Here is a 24,465-nt window from a genome sequence, read left to right as displayed (position 1 = left end):
GGGTGGTGGGGGATGCCCGAGGGGGACGGGGAGCCCTTGTTTTTCATTTTGTCTCTTGTCTTGGCCACAAAGCCACAGTTTCCTCTAGCTACATCCCTGTCCCCCCGCCCCCGCTCTTGCAACAGAGCCTGACTCTGCAGGGGGGCAGGGTGTGCAGCGCAGATGGGGGCAGGGAGCCGGGGGGCAAACAGGTAAGGGAGACATGAGTGCCGAGGGGAGTAGACCACACAGGGAGCTCGGGGGCAGGGTGGACAGGGAGTTGGGGGCCAGAGCCTGGGGGAGCAGAGCGCAGGGAGTGGAGTGGGAGCCTGGGGGCAGGGGGTGGGGGATCAGAGTGTCCAGGGAGCTGAGAGGGACCCGGGGGGCAGGGCGTGGGGGGCAGAGCGCAGGGAGCTGAGGGAGAGCCGGGGGGCAGGGCGTGGGGGGCAGAGCGCAGGGAGCTGAGGGGCAGCCGGGGGGCAGGGCGTGGGGGGCAGAGCGCAGGGAGCTGAGGGGCAGCCGGGGGGCAGGGCGTGGGGGGCAGAGCGCAGGGAGCTGAGGGGCAGCCGGGGGGCAGGGCGTGGGGGGCAGAGCGCAGGGAGCTGAGGGGCAGCGGGGGGGCAGGGCGTGGGGGGCAGAGCGCAGGGAGCTGAGGGGCAGCCGGGGGGCAGGGCGTGGGGGGGCAGAGCGCAGGGAGCTGAGGGGCAGCCGGGGGGCAGGGCGTGGGGGGCAGAGCGCAGGGAGCTGAGGGGCAGCCGGGGGGCAGGGCGTGGGGGGGCAGAGCGCAGGGAGCTGAGGGGCAGCCGGGGGGCAGGGCGTGGGGGGCAGAGCGCAGGGAGCTGAGGGGCAGCCGGGGGGCAGGGCGTGGGGGGCAGAGCGCAGGGAGCTGAGGGGCAGCCGGGGGGCAGGGCGTGGGGGGCAGAGCGCAGGGAGCTGAGGGGCAGCCGGGGGGCAGGGCGTGGGGGGCAGAGCGCAGGGAGCTGAGGGGCAGCCGGGGGGCAGGGCGTGGGGGGCAGAGCGCAGGGAGCTGAGGGGCAGCCGGGGGGCAGGGCGTGGGGGGCAGAGCGCAGGGAGCTGAGGGGCAGCCGGGGGGCAGGGCGTGGGGGGCAGAGCGGGGGGAGCTAGGGGCAGCCGGGGGGCAGGGCGTGGGGGGCAGAGCGCAGGGAGCTGAGGGGCAGCCGGGGGGCAGGGCGTGGGGGGCAGAGCGGGGGGAGCTAGGGGCAGCCGGGGGGCAGGGCGTGGGGGGCAGAGCGCAGGGAGCTGAGGGGCAGCCGGGGGGCAGGGCGTGGGGGGCAGAGCGCAGGGAGCTGAGGGGCAGCCGGGGGGCAGGGCGTGGGGGGCAGAGCGCAGGGAGCTGAGGGGCAGCCGGGGGGCAGGGCGTGGGGGGCAGAGCGGGGGGAGCTAGGGGCAGCCGGGGGGCAGGGCGTGGGGAGGTAACCAGCCTTCTCTCCTAGTACATCACTTCCTTCCCTAGCCACAGGGAAGCTGCCGCTGTCCCCCAGCTCTGTGGGCCCCATGGAGCTGCTGCAGCAACATCTGCCTGGGCTGCATCGCGCCCTGCGGGGGGCTCTGGTGAGGGCCCACGGCGCCGGGACTTGGGGGTGGGGGGCTGCGAGGGGTGGGGCGTGCTCAGACCAGATAAACTGGGAGCTCTGGACAGACAGGCGGGATGGGGACAGAGGGGGCGGGTTGGGGCACAGGTGGGGGAAGGGGGCCAGAGAGGGTGCAGGGAGCACAGGGGAGCAAGCGGGTCGCGGGGGACCAGGGGGCCAGAGGGAGCACAGGGTGGGGCAAGGGAGCCAGAGGGGAATGGGGGAACAAGGGCCAGAGGGGGCAAGGAGCTGGAGGGAGAATGGGGGGCACAGAGACCGGAGGGGACACGGAGCCGGAGGGTGCAGGAGGGGGCACAGGGGCCGGAGGGGGCACGGGGGCCAGAGGGGTCCAGAGGAGGTCCGGGCCCGGAGGGGGTTCGGGGGTTGGAGGGGGAACGGGGGCAAGAGGAATCCAGAGGGAACATGGGGGCTTGAGGGGGAACGGGGGTTGGAGGAGTCCAGAGGGGGCACGGGGGCCGGAGGGGGTCAGAGGGGGCCGGAGGGGGCCGGAGGGGGCCGGAGGGGGCACAGGGGCCAGAGGGGCTTGAGGGGGCACGGGCGCCGGAGGGTGTCCAGAGGGGGCCAGAGGGGGCCGGAGGGGGCACAGGGGCCAGAGGGGGTTGGAGGGGGAACGGGGGCCGGAGGGATACAGGGGCCAGAGGGGTCCAGAGGGGACACGGGGGCTGGAGGGGGGCCAGAGGGGGCCAGAGGGGGCACGGGGGCCGGAGGGGCATGGAGGGGGGCCAGAGGGGACACAGGGGCCGGAGGGGGCCGGAGGGAGCACGGGGGCCGGAGGGGGGCCAGAGGGGACACGGGGGCTGGAGGGGGCACGGGCGCCGGAGGGGGGCCAGAGGGGACACAGGGGCCAGAGGGGGCCGGAGGGGGCCGGAGGGGGCACGGGGGCTGGAGGGGGCCGGAGGGGGGCCAGAGGGGACACAGGGGCCGGAGGGGGCCAGAGGGGACACAGGGGCCGGAGGGGGCACGGGGGCCGGAGGGGGGCCAGAGGGGACACAGGGGCCGGAGGGGGGCCAGAGGGGACACAGGGGCCAGAGGGGACACAGGGGCCGGAGGGGGCCGGAGGGGGCACAGGGGCCGGAGGGGGGCCAGAGGGGACACAGGGGCCAGAGGGGGCCGGAGGGGGCCGGAGGGGGCACGGGGGCCGGAGGGAGCCGGAGGGGGGCCAGAGGGGACACAGGGGCCAGAGGGGGCCGGAGGGGGCCGGAGGGGGCACGGGCCTGGAGGGGGCCGGAGGGGGGCCAGAGGGGACACAGGGGCCGGAGGGGGCACGGGGGCCGGAGGGGGGCCAGAGGGGACACAGGGGCCGGAGGGGACACAGGGGCCGGAGGGGGCCGGAGGGGGCACGGGGGCCGGAGGGGGGCCAGAGGGGACACAGGGGCCAGAGGGAGCCGGAGGGGGCCGGAGGGGGCACGGGGGCTGGAGGGGGCCGGAGGGGGGCCAGAGGGGACACAGGGGCCAGAGGGGACACAGGGGCCGGAGGGGGCCGGAGGGGGCACGGGGGCCAGAGGGGGCCAGAGGGGACACAGGGGCCGGAGGGGGCCGGAGGGGGCACGGGGGCCGGAGGGGGCCAGAGGGGACACAGGGGCCGGAGGGGGCCGGAGGGGGCACGGGGGCCGGAGGGGGCATGGGGGCCGGAGGGGGGCCAGAGGGGACACAGGGGCCAGAGGGGACACAGGGGCCGGAGGGGGCACGGGGGCCGGAGGGGGGCCAGAGGGGACACAGGGGCCAGAGGGGGCCGGAGGGGGCCGGAGGGGGCACGGGGGCTGGAGGGAGCCGGAGGGGGCCGGAGGGGGCACGGGGTCCGGAGGGGGGCCAGAGGGGACACAGGGGCCGGAGGGGGCCGGAGGGGGCACGGGGGCCGGAGGGGGCACGGGGGCCGGAGGGGGGCCAGAGGGGACACAGGGGCCGGAGGGGGGCCAGAGGGGACACAGGGGCCAGAGGGGACACAGGGGCCGGAGGGGGCCGGAGGGGGCACGGGGGCCGGAGGGGGCCAGAGGGGACACAGGGGCCGGAGGGGGCCGGAGGGGGCACGGGGGCCGGAGGGGGGGCACGGGGGCCGGAGGGGGGCCAGAGGGGACACAGGGGCCGGAGGGGGGCCAGAGGGGACACAGGGGCCAGAGGGGACACAGGGGCCAGAGGGGGCCGGAGGGGGCCGGAGGGGGCACGGGGGCTGGAGGGAGCCGGAGGGGGGCCAGAGGGGACACAGGGGCCGGAGGGGGCCAGAGGGGGCACAGGGGCCAGAGGGGGCTGGAGGGGGCACGGGCGCCGGAGGGTGGCCAGAGGGGGCCGGAGGGGGCACTGGGGCCAGAGGGGGCTGGAGGGGGCACGGGCGCCGGAGGGTGTCCAGAGGGGGCCAGAGGGGGCCGGAGGGGGCACAGGGGCCAGAGGGGGCTGGAGGGGGAACGGGGGCCGGAGGGGATACAGGGGCCAGAGGGGTCCAGAGGGGACACGGGGGCTGGAGGGGGGCCAGAGGGGGCACGGGGGCCGGAGGGGGCACGGAGGGGGCATGGGGGCCGGAGGGGGGCCAGAGGGGACACGGGGGCTGGAGGGGGCACGGGCGCCGGAGGGGGGCCAGAGGGGACACAGGGGCCAGAGGGGGCCGGAGGGGGCCGGAGGGGGCACGGGGGCTGGAGGGGGCCGGAGGGGGCCAGAGGGGACACAGGGGCCGGAGGGGGCCAGAGGGGGCACGGGCGCCGGAGGGGGCCAGAGGGGACACAGGGGCCAGAGGGGACACAGGGGCCGGAGGGGGCCGGAGGGGGCACGGGGGCCAGAGCGAAGGCCAGGCCCCCCCTCAGCCTCGGGCCTTCCCCCAGGATTACGTGCGCGGCGTCTCGGCGTACCTCTTCGGGGAGCAGGCGCACCCGGGCGCAGCCGATCATGGGGGAAGCAGGGAGAGGGACCCCCCTGACCGCTGTGGGGGAGGAGGCCCCGAGCACCATGGGTAAGGAAAGGATGGAGATGGGGGCTGGGCACATGGGGGGCCTTGCCAGGCACTGGGGTGGGGCCGGGCTGCTCTGCGCCCACAGCCCGGACTCAGGGCCCCCCACGGGGCGCCGTCCCGGCTCCGGCCTGCCTGGGTCTGACACCGCTGCCCCCGTCACCTGCAGCGAGCGCCCCGGGCGGGACCCAGGTGTGACGGCACATCAGGGTCCCCGGTCCTGCACCCCAGAGCAGCCAGGACGGACTCCCCCGCAGAGCCCCGCCTGGCCCCGGAGCCCCCAGTCCCTCCTCCCCCAGAACCACGCCTGGCCCCGGAGCCCCCTGTTCCCCTCCTCCCCCAGAGCCCCACCTGGCCCCGGAGCCCCCATTCCCTCCTCCCCCAGAGCCCCGCCTGGCCCCGGAGCCCCCATTCCCTCCTCCCCCAGAGCCCCGCCTGGCCCCGGAGCCCCCATTCCCTCCTCCCCCAGAGCCCCGCCTGGCCCCGGAGCCCCCATTCCCTCCTCCCCCAGAACCCCGCCTGGCCCCGGAGCCCCCATTCCCTCCTCCCCCAGAGCCCTGCCTGGCCCCGGAGCCCCCATTCCCTCCTCCCCCAGAACCCCGCCTGGCCCCGGAGCCCCCATTCCCTCCTCCCCCAGAGCCCCGCCTGGCCCCGGAGCCCCCATTCCCTCCTCCCCCAGAGCCCCGCCTGGCCCCGGAGCCCCCTGTTCCCCTCCTCCCCGAGAAACCCGCCTGGCCCCGGAGCCCCCATTCCCTCCTCCCCCAGAGCCCCGCCTGGCCCCGGAGCCCCCATTCCCTCCTCCCCCAGAGCCCCGCCTGGCCCCGGAGCCCCCTGTTCCCCTCCTCCCCCAGAGCCCCGCCTGGCCCCGGAGCCCCCATTCCCTCCTCCCCCAGAGCCCCGCCTGGCCCCGGAGCCCCCATTCCCTCCTCCCCCAGAGCCCCGCCTGGCCCCGGAGCCCCCTGTTCCCCTCCTCCCCCAGAGCCCTGCCTGGCCCCGGAGCCCCCGTTCCCTCCTCCCCCAGAGCCCCGCCTGGCCCCGGAGCCCCTGTTCCCCTCCTCCCCCAGAGCCCCGCCTGGCCCCGGAGCCCCCTGTTCCCCTCCTCCCCCAGAGCCCCGCCCGCCTGGCCCGGAGCCCCCATTCCCTCCTCCCCCAGAGCCCCGCCTGGCCCCGGAGCCCCCTGTTCCCCTCCTCCCCCACAGCCCCGCCTGGCCCCGGAGCCCCCATTCCCTCCTCCCCCAGAGCCCCGCCTGGCCCCGGAGCCCCCATTCCCTCCTCCCCCAGAGCCCCGCCTGGCCCCGGAGCCCCCATTCCCTCCTCCCCCAGAGCCCCGCCTGGCCCCGGAGCCCCCATTCCCTCCTCCCCCAGAGCCCTGCCTGGCCCCGGAGCCCCCATTCCCTCCTCCCCCAGAGCCCCGCCTGGCCCCGGAGCCCCCTGTTCCCCTCCTCCCCCAGAGCCCCACCTGGCCCCGGAGCCCCCATTCCCTCCTCCCCCAGAGCCCCGCCTGGCCCGGGAGCCCCCATTCCCTCCTCCCCCAGAGCCCCGCCTGGCCCCGGAGCCCCCATTCCCTCCTCCCCCAGAACCCCGCCTGGCCCCGGAGCCCCCATTCCCTCCTCCCCCAGAGCCCCGCCTGGCCCCGGAGCCCCCATTCCCTCCTCCCCCAGAACCCCGCCTGGCCCCGGAGCCCCCGTTCCCCTCCTCCCCCAGAGCCCCGCCTGGCCCCGGAGCCCCCATTCCCTCCTCCCCCAGAGCCCCGCCTGGCCCCGGAGCCCCCGTTCCCCTCCTCCCCCAGAGCCCCGCCTGGCCCCGGAGCCCCCGTTCCCCTCCTCCCCCAGAGCCCTGCCTGGCCCCGGAGCCCCCATTCCCTCCTCCCCCAGAGCCCCGCCTGGCCCCGGAGCCCCCATTCCCTCCTCCCCCAGAGCCCCGCCTGGCCCCGGAGCCCCCTGTTCCCCTCCTCCCCCAGAACCCCGCCTGGCCCCGGAGCCCCCTGTTCCCCTCCTCCCCCAGAACCCCGCCTGGCCCCGGAGCCCCCTGTTCCCCTCCTCCCCCAGAACCCCGCCTGGCCCCGGAGCCCCCATTCCCTCCTCCCCCAGAGCCCCGCCTGGCCCCGGAGCCCCCATTCCCTCCTCCCCCAGAACCCCGCCTGGCCCCGGAGCCCCCATTCCCTCCTCCCCCAGAGCCCCGCCTGGCCCCGGAGCCCCCATTCCCTCCTCCCCCAGAGCCCCGCCTGGCCCCGGAGCCCCCATTCCCTCCTCCCACAGAACCCCGCCTGGCCCCGGAGCCCCCATTCCCTCCTCCCCCAGAGCCCCGCCTGGCCCCGGAGCCCCCATTCCCTCCTCCCCCAGAGCCCCGCCTGGCCCCGGAGCCCCCTGTTCCCCTCCTCCCCCAGAGCCCCGCCTGGCCCCGGAGCCCCCATTCCCTCCTCCCCCAGAGCCCTGCCTGGCCCCGGAGCCCCCGTTCCCTCCTCCCCCAGAGCCCCGCCTGGCCCCGGAGCCCCTGTTCCCCTCCTCCCCCAGAGCCCCGCCTGGCCCCGGAGCCCCCTGTTCCCTTCCTCCCCCAGAGCCCCGCCTGGCCCCGGAGCCCCCTGTTCCCTTCCTCCCCCAGAGCCCCGCCTGGCCCCGGAGCCCCCTGTTCCCTTCCTCCCCCAGAGCCCCGCCTGGCCCCGGAGCCCCTGTTCCCTTCCTCCCCCAGAGCCCCGCCTGGCCCCGGAGCCCCCTGTTCCCCTCCTCCCCAAGAGCCCTGCCTGGCCCCGGAGCCCCCATTCCCTCCTCCCCCAGAGCCCCGCCTGGCCCCGGAGCCCCCATTCCCTCCTCCCCCAGAACCCCGCCTGGCCCCGGAGCCCCCATTCCCTCCTCCCCCAGAGCCCCGCCTGGCCCCGGAGCCCCCATTCCCTCCTCCCCCAGAGCCCTGCCTGGCCCCGGAGCCCCCGTTCCCCTCCTCCCCCAGAGCCCCGCCTGGCCCCGGAGCCCCCGTTCCCTCCTCCCCCAGAGCCCCGCCTGGCCCCGGAGCCCCCGTTCCCTCCTCCCCCAGAGCCCCGCCTGGCCCCGGAGCCCCCTGTTCCCCTCCTCCCCCAGAGCCCCGCCTGGCCCCGGAGCCCCCATTCCCTCCTCCCCCAGAGCCCCGCCTGGCCCCGGAGCCCCCTGTTCCCCTCCTCCCCCAGAGCCCCGCCTGGCCCCGGAGTCCCCATTCCCTCCTCCCCCAGAGCCCCGCCTGGCCCCGGAGCCCCCTGTTCCCCTCCTCCCCAAGAGCCCTGCCTGGCCCCGGAGCCCCCATTCCCTCCTCCCCCAGAGCCCCGCCTGGCCCCGGAGCCCCCATTCCCTCCTCCCCCAGAGCCCCGCCTGGCCCCGGAGCCCCCTGTTCCCCTCCTCCCCCAGAGCCCCGCCTGGCCCCGGAGCCCCCTGTTCCCCTCCTCCCCCAGAGCCCCGCCTGGCCCCGGAGCCCCTGTTCCCCTCCTCCCCCAGAGCCCCGCCTGGCCCCGGAGCCCCCTGTTCCCCTCCTCCCCAAGAGCCCCGCCTGGCCCCGGAGCCCCCTGTTCCCCTCCTCCCCCAGAGCCCTGCCTGGCCCCGGAGCCCCCATTCCCTCCTCCCCCAGAGCCCCGCCTGGCCCCGGAGCCCCTGTTCCCCTCCTCCCCCAGAGCCCCGCCTGGCCCCAGAGCCCCCTGTTCCCCCCCTCCCCCAGAGCCCCGCCTGGCCCCGGAACCCCCTGTCCCCCTCCTCCCCCAGAGCCCCGCCTGGCCCCGGAGCCCCCTGTTCCCCTCCTCCCCCAGAGCCCTGCCTGGCCCCGGAGCCCCCATTCCCTCCTCCCCCAGAACCCCGCCTGGCCCCGGAGCCCCCGTTCCCTCCTCCCCCAGAACCCCGCCTGGCCCCGGAGCCCCCATTCCCTCCTCCCCCAGAGCCCCGCCTGGCCCCGGAGCCCCCATTCCCTCCTCCCCCAGAGCCCCGCCTGGCCCCGGAGCCCCCATTCCCTCCTCCCCCAGAGCCCCGCCTGGCCCCAGAGCCCCCGTTCCCTCCTCCCCCAGAACCCCGCCTGGCCCCGGAGCCCCCATTCCCTCCTCCCCCAGAGCCCCGCCTGGCCCCGGAGCCCCTGTTCCCCTCCTCCCCCAGAGCCCCGCCTGGCCCCGGAGCCCCCGTTCCCCTCCTCCCCCAGAGCCCCGCCTGGCCCCGGAGCCCCCATTCCCTCCTCCCCCAGAACCCCGCCTGGCCCCGGAGCCCCCATTCCCTCCTCCCCCAGAGCCCCGCCTGGCCCCGGAGCCCCCGTTCCCCTCCTCCCCCGGAGCCCCGCCTGGCTCCGGAGCCCCCGTTCCCCTCCTCCCCCAGAGCCCCGCCTGGCTCCGGAGCCCCCATTCCCTCCTCCCCCAGAGCCCCGCCTGGCCCCGGAGCCCCCTGTTCCCCTCCTCCCCCAGAGCCCCGCCTGGCCCCGGAGCCCCCTGTTCCCCTCCTCCCCCAGAACCCCGCCTGGCCCCGGAGCTCCCTGCTCCCCTCCTCCCCCAGAGCCCCGCCTGGCCCCGGAGCCCCCATTCCCTCCTCCCCCAGAGCCCCGCCTGGCCCCGGAGCCCCCGTTCCCCTCCTCCCCCAGAGCCCCACCTGGCCCCGGAGCCCCCGTTCCCCTCCTCCCCCAGAGCCCCGCCTGGCCCCGGAGCCCCCGTTCCCTCCTCCCCCAGAGCCCCGCCTGGCCCCGGAGCCCCCGTTCCCTCCTCCCCCAGAGCCCCGCCTGGCCCCGGAGCCCCCGTTCCCTCCTCCCCCAGAACCCCGGCTGGCCCCGGAACCCCCGTTCCCTCCTCCCCCAGAGCCCCGCCTGGCCCCGGAGCCCCCGTTCCCTCCTCCCCCAGAGCCCCGCCTGGCCCCGGAGCCCCCGTTCCCTCCTCCCCCAGAGCCCAGCCTGGCCCCGGAGCCCCCGTTCCCCTCCTCCCCCAGAGCCCCGCCTGGCCCCGGAGCCCCCGTTTCCTCCCCCCCCAGAGCCCCGCCTGGCCCCGGAGCTCCCTGCTCCCCTCCTCCCCCAGAGCCCCGCCTGGCCCCGGAGCCCCCATTCCCTCCTCCCCCAGAGCCCCGCCTGGCCCCGGAGCCCCCGTTCCCTCCTCCCCCAGAACCCCGCCTGGCCCCGGAGCCCCCATTCCCTCCTCCCCCAGAACCCCGGCTGGCCCCGGAGCCCCCGTTCCCTCCTCCCCCAGAGCCCCGCCTGGCCCCGGAGCCCCCGTTCCCTCCTCCCCCAGAGCCCCGCCTGGCCCCGGAGCCCCCGTTCCCTCCTCCCCCAGAGCCCCGCCTGGCCCCGGAGCCCCCGTTCCCCTCCTCCCCCAGAGCCCCGCCTGGCCCCGGAGCCCCCGTTCCCCTCCTCTCCCAGAGCCCTGCCTGGCCCCGGAGCCCCCTGTTCCCCTCCTCCCCAGAGCCCTGCCTGGCCCCGGAGCCCCCATTCCCTCCTCCCCCAGAGCCCCGCCTGGCCCCGGAGCCCCCATTCCCTCCTCCCCCAGAGCCCCGCCTGGCCCCGGAGCCCCCGTTCCCTCCTCCCCCAGAGCCCCGCCTGGCCCCGGAGCCCCCATTCCCTCCTCCCCCAGAGCCCCGCCTGGCCCCGGAGCCCCCTGTTCCCCTCCTCCCCCAGAGCCCCGCCTGGCCCCGGAGCCCCCTGTTCCCCTCCTCCCCCAAGAGCCCCGCCTGGCCCCGGAGCCCCCAGTCCCTCCTCCCCCAGAGCCCCGCCTGGCCCCGGAGCCCCCTGTTCCCCTCCTCCCCCAGAGCCCTGCCTGGCCCCGGAGCCCCCAGTCCCTCCTCCCCCAAGAGCCCCGCCTGGCCCCGGAGCCCCCAGTCCCTCCTCCCCCAGAGCCCCGCCTGGCCCCGGAGCCCCCTGTTCCCCTCCTCCCCCAGAGCCCTGCCTGGCCCCGGAGCCCCCGTTCCCCTCCTCCCCCAGAGCCCTGCCTGGCCCCGGAGCCCCCGTTCCCCTCCTCCCCCAGAGCCCCGCCTGGCCCCGGAGCCCCCGTACCCCTCCTTCCCCAGAGCCCCGCCTGGCCCCGGAGCCCCCGTTCCCTCCTCCCCCAGAGCCCTGCCTGGCCCCGGAGCCCCCAGTCCCTCCTCCCCCAAGAGCCCCGCCTGGCCCCGGAGCCCCCAGTCCCTCCTCCCCCAGAGCCCCGCCTGGCCCCGGAGCCCCCTGTTCCCCTCCTCCCCCAGAGCCCTGCCTGGCCCCGGAGCCCCCGTTCCCCTCCTCCCCCAGAGCCCCGCCTGGCCCCGGAGCCCCCGTACCCCTCCTTCCCCAGAGCCCCGCCTGGCCCCGGAGCCCCCGTTCCCTCCTCCCCCAGAGCCCTGCCTGGCCCCGGAGCCCCCTGTTCCCCTCCTCCCCCAGAGCCCCGCCTGGCCCCGGAGCCCCCAGTCCCTCCTCCCCCAGAGCCCCGCCTGGCCCCGGAGCCCCCATTCCCTCCTCCCCCAGAGCCCCGCCTGGCCCCGGAGCCCCCGTTCCCTCCTCCCCCAGAGCCCCGCCTGGCCCCGGAGCCCCCGTTCCCTCCTCCCCCAGAGCCCCGCCTGGCCCCGCCTGGGGTGGGGGCTATACGGGGACCCCTGCCTGGCGCTGGGACGCGGCCCGGGGGTGGGGGTGGGGGTGGGGGTTATACGGGGACCCCTGCCTGGCGCTGGGACGCGGCCCGGGGGTGGGGGTGGGGGTGGGGGCTATACGGGGACCCCTGCCTGGCGCTGGGACGCGGCCCGGGGGTGGGGGTGGGGGTGGGGGTGGGGGTTATACGGGGACCCCTGCCTGGCGCTGGGACGCGGCCCGGGGGTGGGGGTGGGGGCTATACGGGGACCCCTGCCTGGCGCTGGGACGCGGCCCGGGGGTGGGGGTGGGGGCTATACGGGGACCCCTGCCTGGCGTTGGGACGCGGCCCGGGGGTGGGGGTGGGGGCTATACGGGGACCCCTGCCTGGCGCTGGGACGTGGCCCGGGGCGGGGGTGGGGGTGGGGGTGGGGGTTATACGGGGACCCCTGCCTGGCGCTGGGACGCGGCCCGGGGGTGGGGGTGGGGGTTATACGGGGACCCCTGCCTGGCGCTGGGACGCGGCCCAGGGGTGGGGGTGGGGGGTATACGGGGACCCCTGCCTGGCGCTGGGACGCGGCCCGGGGGTGGGGGTGGGGGCTATACGGGGACCCCTGCCTGGCGCTGGGACGCGGCCCGGGGGTGGGGGTGGGGGCTATACGGGGACCCCTGCCTGGCGCTGGGACGTGGCCCGGGGGGGGGGGGTGGGGGTGGGGGTTATACGGGGACCCCTGCCTGGCGCTGGGACGTGGCCCGGGGGTGGGGGTGGGGGCTATACGGGGACCCCTGCCTGGCGCTGGGACGCGGCCCGGGGGTGGGGGTGGGGGTGGGGGTTATACGGGGACCCCTGCCTGGCGCTGGGACGTGGCCCGGGGGTGGGGGTGGGGGCTATACGGGGACCCCTGCCTGGCGCTGGGACGCGGCCCGGGGGTGGGGGTGGGGGCTATACGGGGACCCCTGCCTGGCGCTGGGACGCGGCCCGGGGGTGGGGGTGGGGGTTATACGGGGACCCCTGCCTGGCGCTGGGACGTGGCCCGGGGGTGGGGGTGGGGGCTATACGGGGACCCCTGCCTGGCGCTGGGACGCGGCCCGGGGGTGGGGGTGGGGGTTATACGGGGACCCCTGCCTGGCGCTGGGACGCGGCCCGGGGGCGGGGGTGGGGGCTATACGGGGACCCCTGCCTGGCGCTGGGACGTGGCCCGGGGCGGGGGTCCCACAGGATCCCTATGCCCGATGCTGGGCAGGCAGGGGATCCAACAGGGCTGGCCTCACCCCCTTTGTGCCCGGCAGGATGGAGATGATGGGGGGGCCGCACGACGCTGGATGCCCAGCCCTGCAGGTATGTTGGGGGCAGCTTCTCGGGGCACTTCCCCATTGGGCTTGGCCCCTCATGACTTCTGTCCTTGCAGGTGCCCCCCCATGGCCAGGATCCTGCTGCCCAGGAGGGCGGCACGTTGCTGAGGGAGTCTGTGTCGGACCCACACGTCCCCCACCCCGTCTGGCCACGTGAGTGGGGGCTGAGAGGGTCTGTGGGGGCGGTGGGGGCAGCTGGGAGACAGAGAAGGCATGTCACCTGCCCCCCCTCTCTCCCCACAGGGCCAGGGGCTGTGAACCTGGAGCCCAGATCTGTGGAGCTGACAGCGCCAGGGGCACGGGCACCTCCCCCCAGTCCCTCCCACCACCGGGAGCCTAGCCCCCCAGCCCAGCCCCCCACAAGCGTGGATGGGGGGCAGGAGGAGGGGCAGATTGGTGGGAGCAGCATCTGTCTGGGGGCTCAATTGAAGCATGTAGAAGAGCTCACGCAGGAGGGGCCCCAGGGAGAGAGGGGCAGCAGCCCACAGCTGGGGCCTCACAAAGAGGAGGAGGAATGGGACATGGCTGTGGGATCCAGATGGGGCAGCACCAGGGATGGGGAAGAGGAGAACAACAGTCCCCCACTAGGGACCCCAATGGTGGAGTATGAGCGGACCAGGGAGGGAGACTGGCAGGGGGGCAGCGTCGGGCTGCGGGAGAGAGACCAGCAGGGGGGCGATGTCAGGCTGGGGGAGAGAGACCAGCAGGGGGGCAGCGTTGAGCTGGGGGAGAGAGACCAGCAGGGGGGCAGTGTCAGACTGGGGGAGAGAGACCAGCAGGGGGGCGATGTTGAGCTAGGGGAGAGAGACCAGCAGGGGGGTGGTGTCAGACTGGGGGAGAGAGACCAGCAGGGGGGCAGCGTTGAGCTAGGGGAGAGAGACCAGCAGGGGGGTGGTGTCAGACTGGGGGAGAGAGACCAGCAGGCCGGCAGAGTTGAGCTGGGGGAGGGGGACCAGCAGACGGGCAGCGTTGAGCTGGGGGAGAGAGACCATCAGGGGGGCGGCGTTGAGCTATTGGAGAGAGACCAGCATAGGGGCAGCGTTGAGCTGGGCGAGAGAGACCAGCAGGGGGGCAGCGTTGAGCTGGGGGAGAGAGACCAGCAGTGGGGCAGCGTTGAGCTGGGGGAGAGAGACCAGCAGTGGGGCAGCGTTGAGATGGGGGAGAGAGACCAGCAGGGGGGCGGCGTTGAGATGGGGGAGAGAGACCAGCAGTGGGGCAGCGTTGAGCTGGGAGAGAGAGACCAGCAGTGGGGCAGCGTTGAGATGGGGGAGAGAGACCAGCAGTGGGGCAGCGTTGAGATGGGAGAGAGAGACCAGCGGGGGGGCAGCGTTGAGATGGGGGAGAGAGACCAGCAGTGGGGCAGCGTTGAGATGGGAGAGAGAGACCAGCGGGGGGGCAGCGTTGAGATGGGGGAGAGAGACCAGCAGTGGGGCAGCGTTGAGATGGGGGAGAGAGACCAGCGGGGGGGCAGCGTTGAGCTGGGAGAGAGAGACCAGCAGGGGGGCGGCGTTGAGCTCGGGGAGAGAGACCAGCAGTGGGGCAGCGTTGAGATGGGGGAGAGAGACCAGCAGGGGGGCAGCGTTGAGCTGGGAGAGAGAGACCAGCAGTGGGGCAGCGTTGAGCTGGGAGAGAGAGACCAGCAGGGGGGCAGTGTTGAGATGGGGGAGAGAGACCAGCAGGGGGGTGGCGTTGAGATAGGGGAGAGAGACCAGCAGTGGGGCAGCGTTGAGCTGGGGGAGAGAGACCAGCAGGAGGGAAGCGTTGAGCTGGGAGAGAGAGACCAGCGGGGGGGCGGCGTTGAGATGGGAGAGAGAGACCAGCAGGGGGGCGGCGTTGAGCTCGGGGAGAGAGACCAGCAGTGGGGCAGCGTTGAGATGGGGGAGAGAGACCAGCAGGGGGGCAGCGTTGAGCTGGGAGAGAGAGACCAGCAGTGGGGCAGCGTTGAGATGGGGGAGAGAGACCAGCAGGGGGGCAGCGTTGAGCTGGGAGAGAGAGACCAGCAGTGGGGCAGCGTTGAGCTGGGAGAGAGAGACCAGCAGGGGGGCGGCGTTGAGCTATTGGAGAGAGACCAGCATGGGGGCAGCGTTGAGCTGGGCGAGAGAGACCAGCAGGGGGCAGCGTTGAGCTTGGGAAGAGGGACCAGCAGGGGGGCAGCGTTGAGCTGGGGGAGAGAGACCAGCAGTGGGGCAGCGTTGAGCTGGGGGAGAGAGACCAGCAGTGGGGCAGCGTTGAGATGGGGGAGAGAGACCAGCAGGGGGGCGGCGTTGAGATGGGGGAGAGAGACCAGCAGTGGGGCAGCGTTGAGCTGGGAGAGAGAGACCAGCAGTGGGGCAGCGTTGAGATGGGGGAGAGAGACCAGCAGTGGGGCAGCGTTGAGATGGGAGAGAGAGACCAGCAGTGGGGCAGCGTTGAGATGGGGGAGAGAGACCTGCGGGGGGGCAGCGTTGAGCTGGGAGAGAGAGACCAGCAGGGGGGCGGCGTTGAGCTCGGGGAGAGAGACCAGCAGTGGGGCAGCGTTGAGATGGGGGAGAGAGACCAGCAGGGGGGCAGCGTTGAGCTGGGAGAGAGAGACCAGCAGTGGGGCAGCGTTGAGCTGGGAGAGAGAGACCAGCAGGGGGGCAGTGTTGAGATGGGGGAGAGAGACCAGCAGTGGGGCAGCGTTGAGCTGGGGGAGAGAGACCAGCAGGAGGGAAGCGTTGAGCTGGGAGAGAGAGACCAGCGGGGGGGCGGCGTTGAGATGGGAGAGAGAGACCAGCAGGGGGGCGGCGTTGAGCTCGGGGAGAGAGACCAGCAGTGGGGCAGCGTTGAGATGGGGGAGAGAGACCAGCAGGGGGGCAGCGTTGAGCTGGGAGAGAGAGACCAGCAGTGGGGCAGCGTTGAGATGGGGGAGAGAGACCAGCAGGGGGGCAGCGTTGAGCTGGGAGAGAGAGACCAGCAGGGGGGCAGCGTTGAGCTGGGGGAGAGAGACCAGCAGGGGGGCGGCCTTGAGCTGGGGGAGAGAGACCAGCAGGGGGGCGGCGTTGAGATTGGGGAGAGAGACCAGCAGGAGGGCAGTGTTGAGCTGGGGGAGAGAGACCAGCAGAGGGGGCGATGTTGAGCTAGGGGAGAGAGACCAGCAGGGGGGCGGCGTTGGCCTGGGGGAGAGAGACCAGCAGGGGGGCGGCGTTGAGCTGGGGGAGAGGGACCAGCAGGGGGGCGGCGTTGAGCTGGGGGAGAGAGACCAGCAGGGGGGCGGTGTTGAGCTGGGGGAGAGGGACCAGCAGGGGGGCGGCGTTGAGCTGGGGGAGAGGGACCAGCAGGGGGGCGGCGTTGGCCTGGGGGAGAGAGACCAGCAGGGGGGCGGCGTTGAGCTGGGGGAGAGGGACCAGCAGGGGGGCGGCGTTGGCCTGGGGGAGAGAGACCAGCAGGGGGGCGGCGTTGAGCTGCGGGAGAGAGACCAGCAGGAGGGCGGCGTTGGCCTGGGGGAGAGAGACCAGCAGGGGGGCGGCGTTGAGCTGGGGGAGAGGGACCAGCAGGGGGGCGGCGTTGAGCTGGGGGAGAGGGACCAGCAGGGGGGCGGCGTTGAGCTGGGGGAGAGGGACCAGCAGGGGGGCGGCGTTGAGCTGGGGGAGAGGGACCAGCAGGGGGGCGGCGTTGAGCTGGGGGAGAGGGACCAGCAGGGGGGCGGCGTTGAGCTGGGGGAGAGGGACCAGCAGGGGGGCGGCGTTGAGCTGGGGGAGAGAGACCAGCAGGGGGGCGGCGTTGAGCTGGGGGAGAGAGACCAGCAGGGGGGCGGCGTTGAGCTGGGGGAGAGGGACCAGCAGGGGGGCGGCGTTGAGCTGGGGGAGAGAGTCCAGCAGGGGGGCGGCGTTGAGCTGGGGGAGAGAGACCAGCAGGGGGGCGGCGTTGAGCTGGGGGAGAGAGACCAGCAGGGGGGCGGCGTTGAGCTGGGGGAGAGAGACCAGCAGGGGGGCGGCGTTGAGCTGGGGGAGAGGGACCAGCAGGGGGGCGGCGTTGAGCTGGGGGAGAGAGACCAGCAGGGGGGCGGCGTTGAGCTGGGGGAGAGGGACCAGCAGGGGGGCGGCGTTGAGCTGGGGGAGAGAGACCAGCAGGGGGGCGGCGTTGAGCTGGGGGAGAGAGACCAGCAGGGGGGCGGCGTTGAGCTGGGGGAGAGAGACCAGCAGGGGGGCGGCGTTGAGCTGGGGGAGAGGGACCAGCAGGGGGGCGGCGTTGAGCTGGGGGAGAGAGACCAGCAGGGGGGCGGCGTTGAGCTGGGGGAGAGGGACCAGCAGGGGGGCGGCGTTGAGCTGGGGGAGAGAGACCAGCAGGGGGGCGGCGTTGAGCTGGGGGAGAGAGACCAGCAGGGGGGCGGCGTTGAGCTGGGGGAGAGAGACCAGCAGGGGGGCGGCGTTGAGCTGGGGGAGAGGGACCAGCAGGGGGGCGGCGTTGAGCTGGGGGAGAGGGACCAGCAGGGGGGCGGCGTTGAGCTGGGGGAGAGGGACCAGCAGGGGGGCGGCGTTGAGCTGGGGGAGAGGGACCAGCAGGGGGGCGGCGTTGAGCTGGGGGAGAGAGACCAGCAGGGGGGCGGCGTTGAGCTGGGGGAGAGAGACCAGCAGGGGGGCGGCGTTGAGCTGGGGGAGAGGGACCAGCAGGGGGGCGGCGTTGAGCTGGGGGAGAGGGACCAGCAGGGTGGCAGCGTTGGCCTGGGGGAGGGGCCACTCAGGGAGGAAGGAAAGGGGGTGGGGGTGCCTTTGTGGAGGTGGCAAGGGGCGCCTATGGGTAAGGGGAGAAGGAGGCTGGGGGGGGCATCCTCCAGGTGCCAGCCCAGGAGTGGGAGGAGGGGGGGCTCAGGGCCTCTGGAGGGGCCTGCAGAAATGAGGGGGTCCCGAGGGGAGACTCTAGCTCACTCGGGGGCCCCGTGGAGCGCAGGGGATCTGGAGGGACCCAGGGGGGGCGGGAAGGGGGGGGCCATGGGCTCCGCTCCCAGGACGAGATCTGGGGGGAGCAGAGTGCAGGTAGAAGCTGCCATGGGGCCCCAGGGGAGGGCTCAGAGGGCCACCTCCCCTTCTGCCCTGCCCCCCAGCTCGACCACCCTGACTCGGCACAGCCCCCCCTCCCGGAGCCCAGACAGGTGAGTGTTGTGGGGCCATGGGGGGCTGGCAGCCTGAGGCATCAGGCCCTGGGCGGGGGTGGGATAAAGGGGATCTCAGGATGGGGGAGGGGGTCCTGGGGCCAGCAAGGGTCACCGTGGGGCTGGCAGGAAGGGGCAGACCCCACCCTCACATTTCCCTCCCCCAGGGCTGCCCCCTGGATGTGAGTGCCCAGAAGAGCCGGGTGCTGCTGCGGAGGAAGGGGTCAGCGCGCAGGGCCCCCAGCCTCCGGGCCCCACCTGCCCCCGAAACCGGCACCCCAACGGGCTCCGTGCCCCCCAAGTCACCCCAGCCCCAGACGCCAAGGAGGCAGCTCCCACAGCATGCTGGGTAAGCACAGGCTGGGGGGCGGGACCTGGACTCCTGGGTTCTCCAGCTGGAGGGGGGGAGGGGAGCAGAGCCGTGGGTCAGTGCAGGGGGGCGGGGCTAGGAGCAGGACTCCTGGGTTCTCCCAGCTGGAGGGGGGGAGGGGAGCAGAGCTGTGGGTCAGTGCAGGGGGCGGGGCTAGGAGCAGGGCTCACCCTTGCCGCTCTCTCTCTCTGCCCCACAGCTTCAGCCTGGCCCACCCCCACATGCTAGCAGAGCTGAAGTCGCGGCTGCGCAAGCCCCCGCCCCAGTGACCCCTTGGGGAACCAGGTGGGGCAGGCAGACTCCAGCCAGGACAGACCCCTTGCTCTGTCAGGGCCCAGGGGTCCGGCCACCACCCTGAGGTGTGCTGGGGAGCACCAATAAAGAGAACCGGTGTGAAAGGAGTGTGGGGGTGGGGTGGCGCATGGCCTCGGGGTTACTGTAGGACCTACTGCGGAAGTGATGTGTGTACAGACAGGCTGCGTCTGTGGGAACACTGCGAACAGAAAAGCTTTTCCGCCAAAGAGCGTCTGGATGGGCACGCGCGCTTTTGCGCAAGGAAGCTCCGGTTTAGCCGTCGAGCTTTCTTGTGCAAAAAGTGAAGGTGCCTGTCTACACTGGCCCCCTTGCACAAGTATTCTAGTGCGAGAGGGCTTATCCCTGAGCGGGAGCGTCAAGGTGTTTGTGCAAGAAGCCCTGACCCCTTCCATGAGAACGGCGGGGCTCTTGCACAAATTCTTGCGGCCAGTGTAGACAAGCGGCAAGGCTTTGTGTAAACGCGGCTGCTTTTGCACAAAATCTTGCCAGCCTAGAGGCAGCTACAGGATTTCTGTAGGGCCTACCAAAACCATGTCTGTGGAAAGGGGGGGTGTGGGGGAAGGGAAGTTCTGGGAAAGAAGAAACTCCTGTCAGCCTATGAATTCCTGTAGGACCTACCAATTTAGCACCTAGTGGTTCTGTTTACTTTGTGCATCAGTCACTGCCGGGTTCCCAGAAACCTCAGGGCTGAATCAGCTAGAAAGTGGGAGCGGAAAAGAGAAACCAGAATCCAGAGGTGAAGGGGGCAGAGAACTCGGGTGATCGGGTTCCTGCCCTGCCCGGCTCCACCCACTAGCCCCACTGCCCTGCCCGCTCCACCCACTAGCCCCCACTGCCCTGCCCGGCTCCACCCACTAGCCCCACTGCCCTGCCCGGCTCCACCCACTAGCCCCACTACCCTGCCCGGCTCCACCCACTAGCCCCACTACCCTGCCCGGCTCCACCCACTAGCCCCCACTACCCTGCCCGGCTCCACCCACTAGCCCCCACTGCCCTGCGCGGCTCCACCCACTAGCCCCCACTGCCCTGCCCGGCTCCACCCACTAGCCCCCACTGCCCTGCGCGGCTCCACCCACTAGCCCCCACTGCCCTGCCCGCTCCACCCACTAGCCCCACTACCCTGCCCGGCTCCACCCACTAGCCCCACTGCCCTGCCCGGCTCCACCCACTAGCCCCACTGCCCTGCCCGCTCCACCCACTAGCCCCACTACCCTGCCCGGCTCCACCCACTAGCCCCACTGCCCTGCCCGGCTCCACCCACTAGCCCCCACTGCCCTGCCCGGCTCCACCCACTAGCCCCACTACCCTGCCCGCTCCACCCACTAGCCCCCACTGCCCTGCCCGGCTCCACCCACTAGCCCCCACTGCCCTGCCCGGCTCCACCCACTAGCCCCACTACCCTGCCCGGCTCCACCCACTAGCCCCACTGCCCTGCCCGGCTCCACCCACTAGCCCCACTGCCCTGCCCGCTCCACCCACTAGCCCCCACTGCCCTGCCCGAGCCGGGGAGAGAAGCCCATGAAAAAGACACTTCCTATTAGTCCTACTTTATACAAAAAATAAATAAAATCCCATTTCTTGGCAATAAATAGCAACAATAAATACAGAGTCGAGGGCTATAAATTAACATGGACCCGCTGGAGTCCGGACCCGGGGCCTCCCTGGGCCGGGGGGCGCGAGCCCGGACGCCCGGCTCCGGGGGCAGCAGCAGGGCCGGGGCTAGTGTTGTGGGGGGGCTCAGCGCGGGGTCCCCAGGCGCAGCAGCGTGAAGTCGCGGACGAGGCGGCCCAGGGCGCTCTCCATGGCGCGCAGCAGCAGGTACGTCTCCTGCAGGCGGCTCCACTCGCTGGCGCGCTGCGGGGCGCGGGGCGGCGCGGGGGGCGGCGGCGCGGGCGGGCCAGGGCCCCGCAGCTGGGGAGAGAGGGGGCAAGAGTGAGACAGAGCCCCAGTGCCAGGGCCCCGCAGCTGGGGAGAGAGGGGGCAAGAGTGAGACAGAGCCCCAGTCCCAGGGCCCCAGCCGCCCCCCGCAAGGGCCACTTCGGGGACCAGGCCCCGGCGCTCACCTGGTAATCGATGTGATGGGCCAGGTCCCGCAGATCCAGCCCGATTTCCTGCAGCCCCCGAGCCAGGCTGGGATCGCCCCTCTCCTGCTCCCTGCGCCCCAGAACCTCCACGTAGCCCCGAAACACGTCCAGTGCCCGCCTCATGTCCTGCAGCCGCTGCATGGCCTGAGCAGAGCCGGGCGTCAGGGCCTGAGCAGAGCCGGGCCCCCCCCCCGGCAGGGCCGGTCCCCCCTAGCGCCCCCCCCGGCAGGGCCGGTCCCCCCCAGCGCCCCCCCGGCAGGGCCAGGCCCCGCCCCCCCCCGGCAGGGCCGGTCCCCCCCAGCCCCCCCCGGCAGGGCCGGTCCCCCCAGCGCCCCCCCGGCAGGGCCAGGCCCCCCCCCCCCCCCCGCCCCCGCCCCCCGGCCAGGCCAGCCCCCCCCCGCCCCCCCCCGGCAGGGCCGGTCCCCCCCAGCGCCCCCCCGGCAGGGCCAGCCCCCCGCACCCCCCCCAGCAGGGCCGGTCCCCCCCAGCGCCCCCCCCGGCAGGGCCAGGCCCCCGGCACCCCCCCCAGCGCCCCCCGGCAGGCCCCCGCACCCCCCAGTCCCCCCACCCCCAGCCCCCGCCCCCCCGGCAGGGCCGGTCCCCCCCCCCCCCGGCAGGGCCAGGCACCCCCCCCCCCGCACCCCCCCAGCAGGCCCCGCACCCCCCCGGTCACCCCCAGCCGTCCCCCCCCCCCCGGCAGGGCCGGTCCCCCCAGCGCCCCCCCAGCGCCCCCCCCGGCAGGGCCGGTCCCCCCCAGCGCCCCCCCGGCAGGGCCGGTCCCCCCCAGCGCCCCCCCCCGCCCCCCCCCAGCAGGGCCAGCCCCAGCGCCCCCCCCGGGCAGGGCCCCCACCCCCCAGCAGGGCCCCCCCCAGCAGGGCCGGTCCCCCCCCCCGCCTCCCCGGCACAGAGCCCCCCCCCTCCCCCCAGGCCCCCTCCCCCCGGCAGGGCCGGTCCCCCCAGCGCCCCCCCCCTGCCCCCTCCCCCCGGCAGAGCCGCCCAGTTCCCTCCCTGTCAGGGCCACTCCCTACTTGGCATGGCCAGCACCCACCCCCTCCCCCCCAGCAGGGCCAGCCATCCCCCTCAGCCCCAAACACCCTCTCCCAGCCCCCCTCCTCCGCTCTCCAGCAGGGCCAGGCCCCCCCGTAGTTCTTCCCACCCCCAGCCCAGGTGCTCACAGGCAGGGCCAGCCACTGCTGCGCGCTCAGGCTGACGGGGGGCAGGAGCTGTGGGCTGGACAGGAGGGGCAGCTTGGCGCCGCGAAGGCGCTCCGTCACCTGGGGGAGAGAGGCGGTGAACCCAGGCGTCCGGCGACCCCTCCACCGGGCGGCACACTGAGTCAGCGGCCCCCACCCGGGGGGCCCCGTGTGCCCGCCCCCCCCCCCCCACCGGCCGCGTCCCGGCGAGCGCCCGCCCGCCCCCCCCCCACCGGCCGCGTCCCGGCGAGCGCCCGGCCCCCCCCACCGGCCGCGTCCCGGCGAGCGCCCGCCCCCCCCCCAACCGGCCGCGTCCCGGCGAGCGCCCGGCCCCCCCCCCACCGGCCAGCGCCCGCCCCCCCCCACCGGCCGCGTCCCGGCGAGCGCCCGGCCCCCCCCAACCGGCCGCGTCCCGGCGAGCGCCCGGCCCCCCCCCCCAACCGGCCGCGTCCCGGCGAGCGCCCGCCCCGACGTACAAAGCGGCGAGTGACGAGTTTAGTCTCAGCCAGGAGTTTGCGGACGAGTTTCAGGCTGCTCCCGAATTCCGCCTGCATCCCCCGGCCCCAGCGGGCGGCTCCTTCGGCCCCGGCCAAGCCCCGGAGCGGAGAGCTCAGCGCCGCCGGGAGCAGCAGCCACAGCCCTGCGGAGAGAGCGGACCGGGGCCGTCAGCTGCCGGTGACGAGCCTGGAGAGACCCGCCCCTCGGGGATCCCCTGGGCACCAGCCCGCCACCTCCCCGGGCATCCCCTGGGCACCAGCCCCCGGCGCCCCCGGCCCTGCCCCCGGGCCCGCGGCGCCCCCCGCTCCGCCCCCAGCCTGCCCCCCGGCCCTGCCCCCGGCCCCGCGGCGCCCCCCGCTCCGCCCCCGGCGCCCCCCCAGCCCCGCGGCGCCCCCCGCTCCGCCCCCGGCCTGCCCCCCGGCCCTGCCCCCTGCCCCGCGGCGCCCCCCGCTCCGCCCCCAGCCTGCCCCCCGGCCCTGCCCCCTGCCCCGCGGTGCCCCCCGCTCCGCCCCCAGCCTGCCCTGCCCCCTGCCCCGCGGTGCCCCCCGCTCCGCCCCCGGCCATGCCCCCGGCCCTGCCCCCTGCCCCGCGGTGCCCCCCGCTCCGCCCCCGGCCATGCCCCCGGCCCTGCCCCCGGCCCCGCGGCGCCCCCCGCTCCGCCCCCGGCGCCCCCAGCCCCGCGGCGCCCCCCGCTCCGCCCCCAGCCTGCCCTGCCCCCTGCCCCGCGGTGCCCCCCGCTCCGCCCCCGGCCATGCCCCCGGCCCTGCCCCCGGCCCCGCGGCGCCCCCCGCTCCGCCCCCGGCCATGCCCCCCGCCCTGCCCCCCCCCGCGGCGCCCCCCGCCCGCCCCCGCGCCCCCAGCCCCGCGGCGCCCCCCGCTCCGCCCCCGGCGCCCCCCAGCCCTGCCCCCGGCCCCGCGGCGCCCCCCGCTCCGCCCCCAGCCTGCCCCCGGCCCTGCCCCCGGCCCCGCGGCGCCCCCCGCTCCGCCCCCGGCGCCCCCAGCCCTGCCCCCGGCCCCGCGGCGCCCCCCGCTCCGCCCCCAGCCTGCCCCCCGGCCCTGCCCCCGGCCCCGCGGCGCCCCCCGCTCCGCCCCCAGCCTGCCCCCCGGCCCTGCCCCCCTGCCCCGCGGCCCCCCCCGCTCCCACCCCCGGCCCTGCCCCGCGGTGCCCCCCACTCTGCCCCCAGCCTGCCCCCCGCCCTGCCCCCTGCCCTGCGGCGCCCCCCGCTCCGCCTCCCAGCCTGCCCCCCGCTCCGCCCCCGGCCATGCCCCCAGCCCTGCCCCCTGCCCCGCGGTGCCCCCCGCTCCGCCCCCAGCCTGCCCCCTGCTCCGCCCCCGGCCATGCCCCCAGCCCTGCCCCCTGCCCCGCGGTGCCCCCGCTCCGCCCCCAGCCTGCCCCCCGGCCCTGCCCCCGGGCCTGCCCCTTGCCCTGCGGTGCCCCCCGCTCCACCCCCGGCCATGCCCCTGGCCCTGCCCCCTGCCCCCTGCCCCGCGGTGCCCCCCGCTCCCCCCCGCCCTGCCCCCACCCCCAGCCCTGCCCCCAGCCCTGCCCCCTGCTCTGCCCGCAGCCTCTGCCCCCAGCCCTGCCCCCCACTCTGCCCCCAGCCCTGCAGCCTGCCCCCCGGCCCTGCCAACAGCCCTGCCCCGCGGCGCCCCCCGCTCTGCCCGCAGCCCCTGCCCTGCCCCCGGCCCTGTCCCTTGCCCCGCCCGCAGCCCCTGCCCCCAGCCCTGTCCCCCACTCCGCCCCCTGGCCCTGCCCCCCGGCCCTGTGGCGCCCCCCACTCCACCCTGCCGCCCAGCTCTGCCAGTGCCTCCCGCTCCACCCCGCACGTCTGCCAGCCCAGCCCGGCCCTGCGGCACCCCCCACTCTGTCCCGTCCCCCTGCACTGCCGGTGCCCCCCACTCCTGCCCCACAGCCCTGCCCCCCACTCTGCCCTGCAGCCCCTTGTCTGAAGCCATCGCTCATGTGTCCCCCGCCTCGCAGCGCCCCCTGGTGCAAGGAGACGGTGGCTCCTTCCAGGGACACAGGCCCTTGGCCACATGCTCACCGCACAGCCGCATCCTGGAGCTCTGCGCTGCCGCCTGTCCGCCCGTCCGTCCGCCCTCCTGCCCGTCCGTCCGCCCGCCCGCCCGTCTGCCCGATGGCTCCAGGTTCTGAGTCCTCCCGGCCTTTTATTGCCCCGGGACGGTTTCATTTTCGCTCGCTCCAAAATCTCCAAGCTTCTGTTTTTAGTAACGGGGCCGAAACGCCCCCGGCTCAGCACCCCCGGCCTGCGGTTCCGCAGGGACGCCCAGGGGTTTCAGCACTTCCCGTTTCAGAGCAGCGCGCACGGAGGGCTGGAAGTGGTGAGCAAAGAGAAACCCACTGGGGTCCGCCGGCCCGGCCCGGGCCCCCCACTCCCGCCGCCGGCCCGGCCCGGGCCCCCCGCTCCCGCCGCCGGCCCGGCCCGGGCCCCCCGCTCCCCCGCCGCCCGGCCCCCCGGCCCCGGGCCCCCCGCTCCCGCCGCCGGCCCG

At 75.9% G+C, this 24,465-nt stretch overlaps 2 protein-coding genes across 3 annotated transcripts; one reads left to right on the top strand and one right to left on the bottom strand.

The window, feature by feature from the left end:
• The first annotated feature begins 21 nt into the window (after window positions 1-21).
• Window positions 22-18,133, top strand: LOC149524461 (uncharacterized). The gene is made up of 7 exons (XM_089778871.1): window positions 22-191; window positions 1,454-1,551; window positions 4,403-4,530; window positions 12,322-12,370; window positions 12,441-12,537; window positions 12,628-13,447; window positions 18,064-18,133. The coding sequence occupies exons 2-7, from the start codon at window positions 1,495-1,497 to the stop codon at window positions 18,131-18,133; spliced, it is 1,221 nt and encodes a 406-aa protein (XP_089634997.1). The 5' UTR covers window positions 22-191; window positions 1,454-1,494.
• Window positions 18,134-19,780: 1,647 nt separating this feature from the next.
• LOC149524460 (interleukin-27 subunit alpha-like) lies at window positions 19,781-24,139 on the bottom strand. Of its 2 annotated transcripts, none has more exons than XM_089778778.1 (5): window positions 24,000-24,139; window positions 21,933-22,096; window positions 21,439-21,537; window positions 20,243-20,407; window positions 19,781-20,144 (listed from the first exon to the last, which is right to left on the bottom strand). In XM_089778778.1, exons 1-5 carry the CDS (start codon window positions 24,010-24,012, stop codon window positions 19,917-19,919), a joined length of 669 nt encoding a protein of 222 aa, XP_089634904.1. In that variant the 5' UTR covers window positions 24,013-24,139; the 3' UTR covers window positions 19,781-19,916. The 2 variants fall into 2 exon arrangements, with proteins under 2 accessions (XP_089634904.1, XP_089634905.1); XM_089778779.1 differs by having other exon boundaries at window positions 19,781-20,090.
• Between the last annotated feature and the right edge of the window lie 326 nt (window positions 24,140-24,465).

This window comes from Pelodiscus sinensis, chromosome 5, assembly GCF_052426305.1.
Source record: "Pelodiscus sinensis isolate ZL-2025 chromosome 5, ASM5242630v1, whole genome shotgun sequence".
Classification (NCBI taxonomy): domain Eukaryota; kingdom Metazoa; phylum Chordata; order Testudines; family Trionychidae; genus Pelodiscus; species Pelodiscus sinensis.
This window is presented reverse-complemented; position numbering and strand designations above follow the sequence as displayed.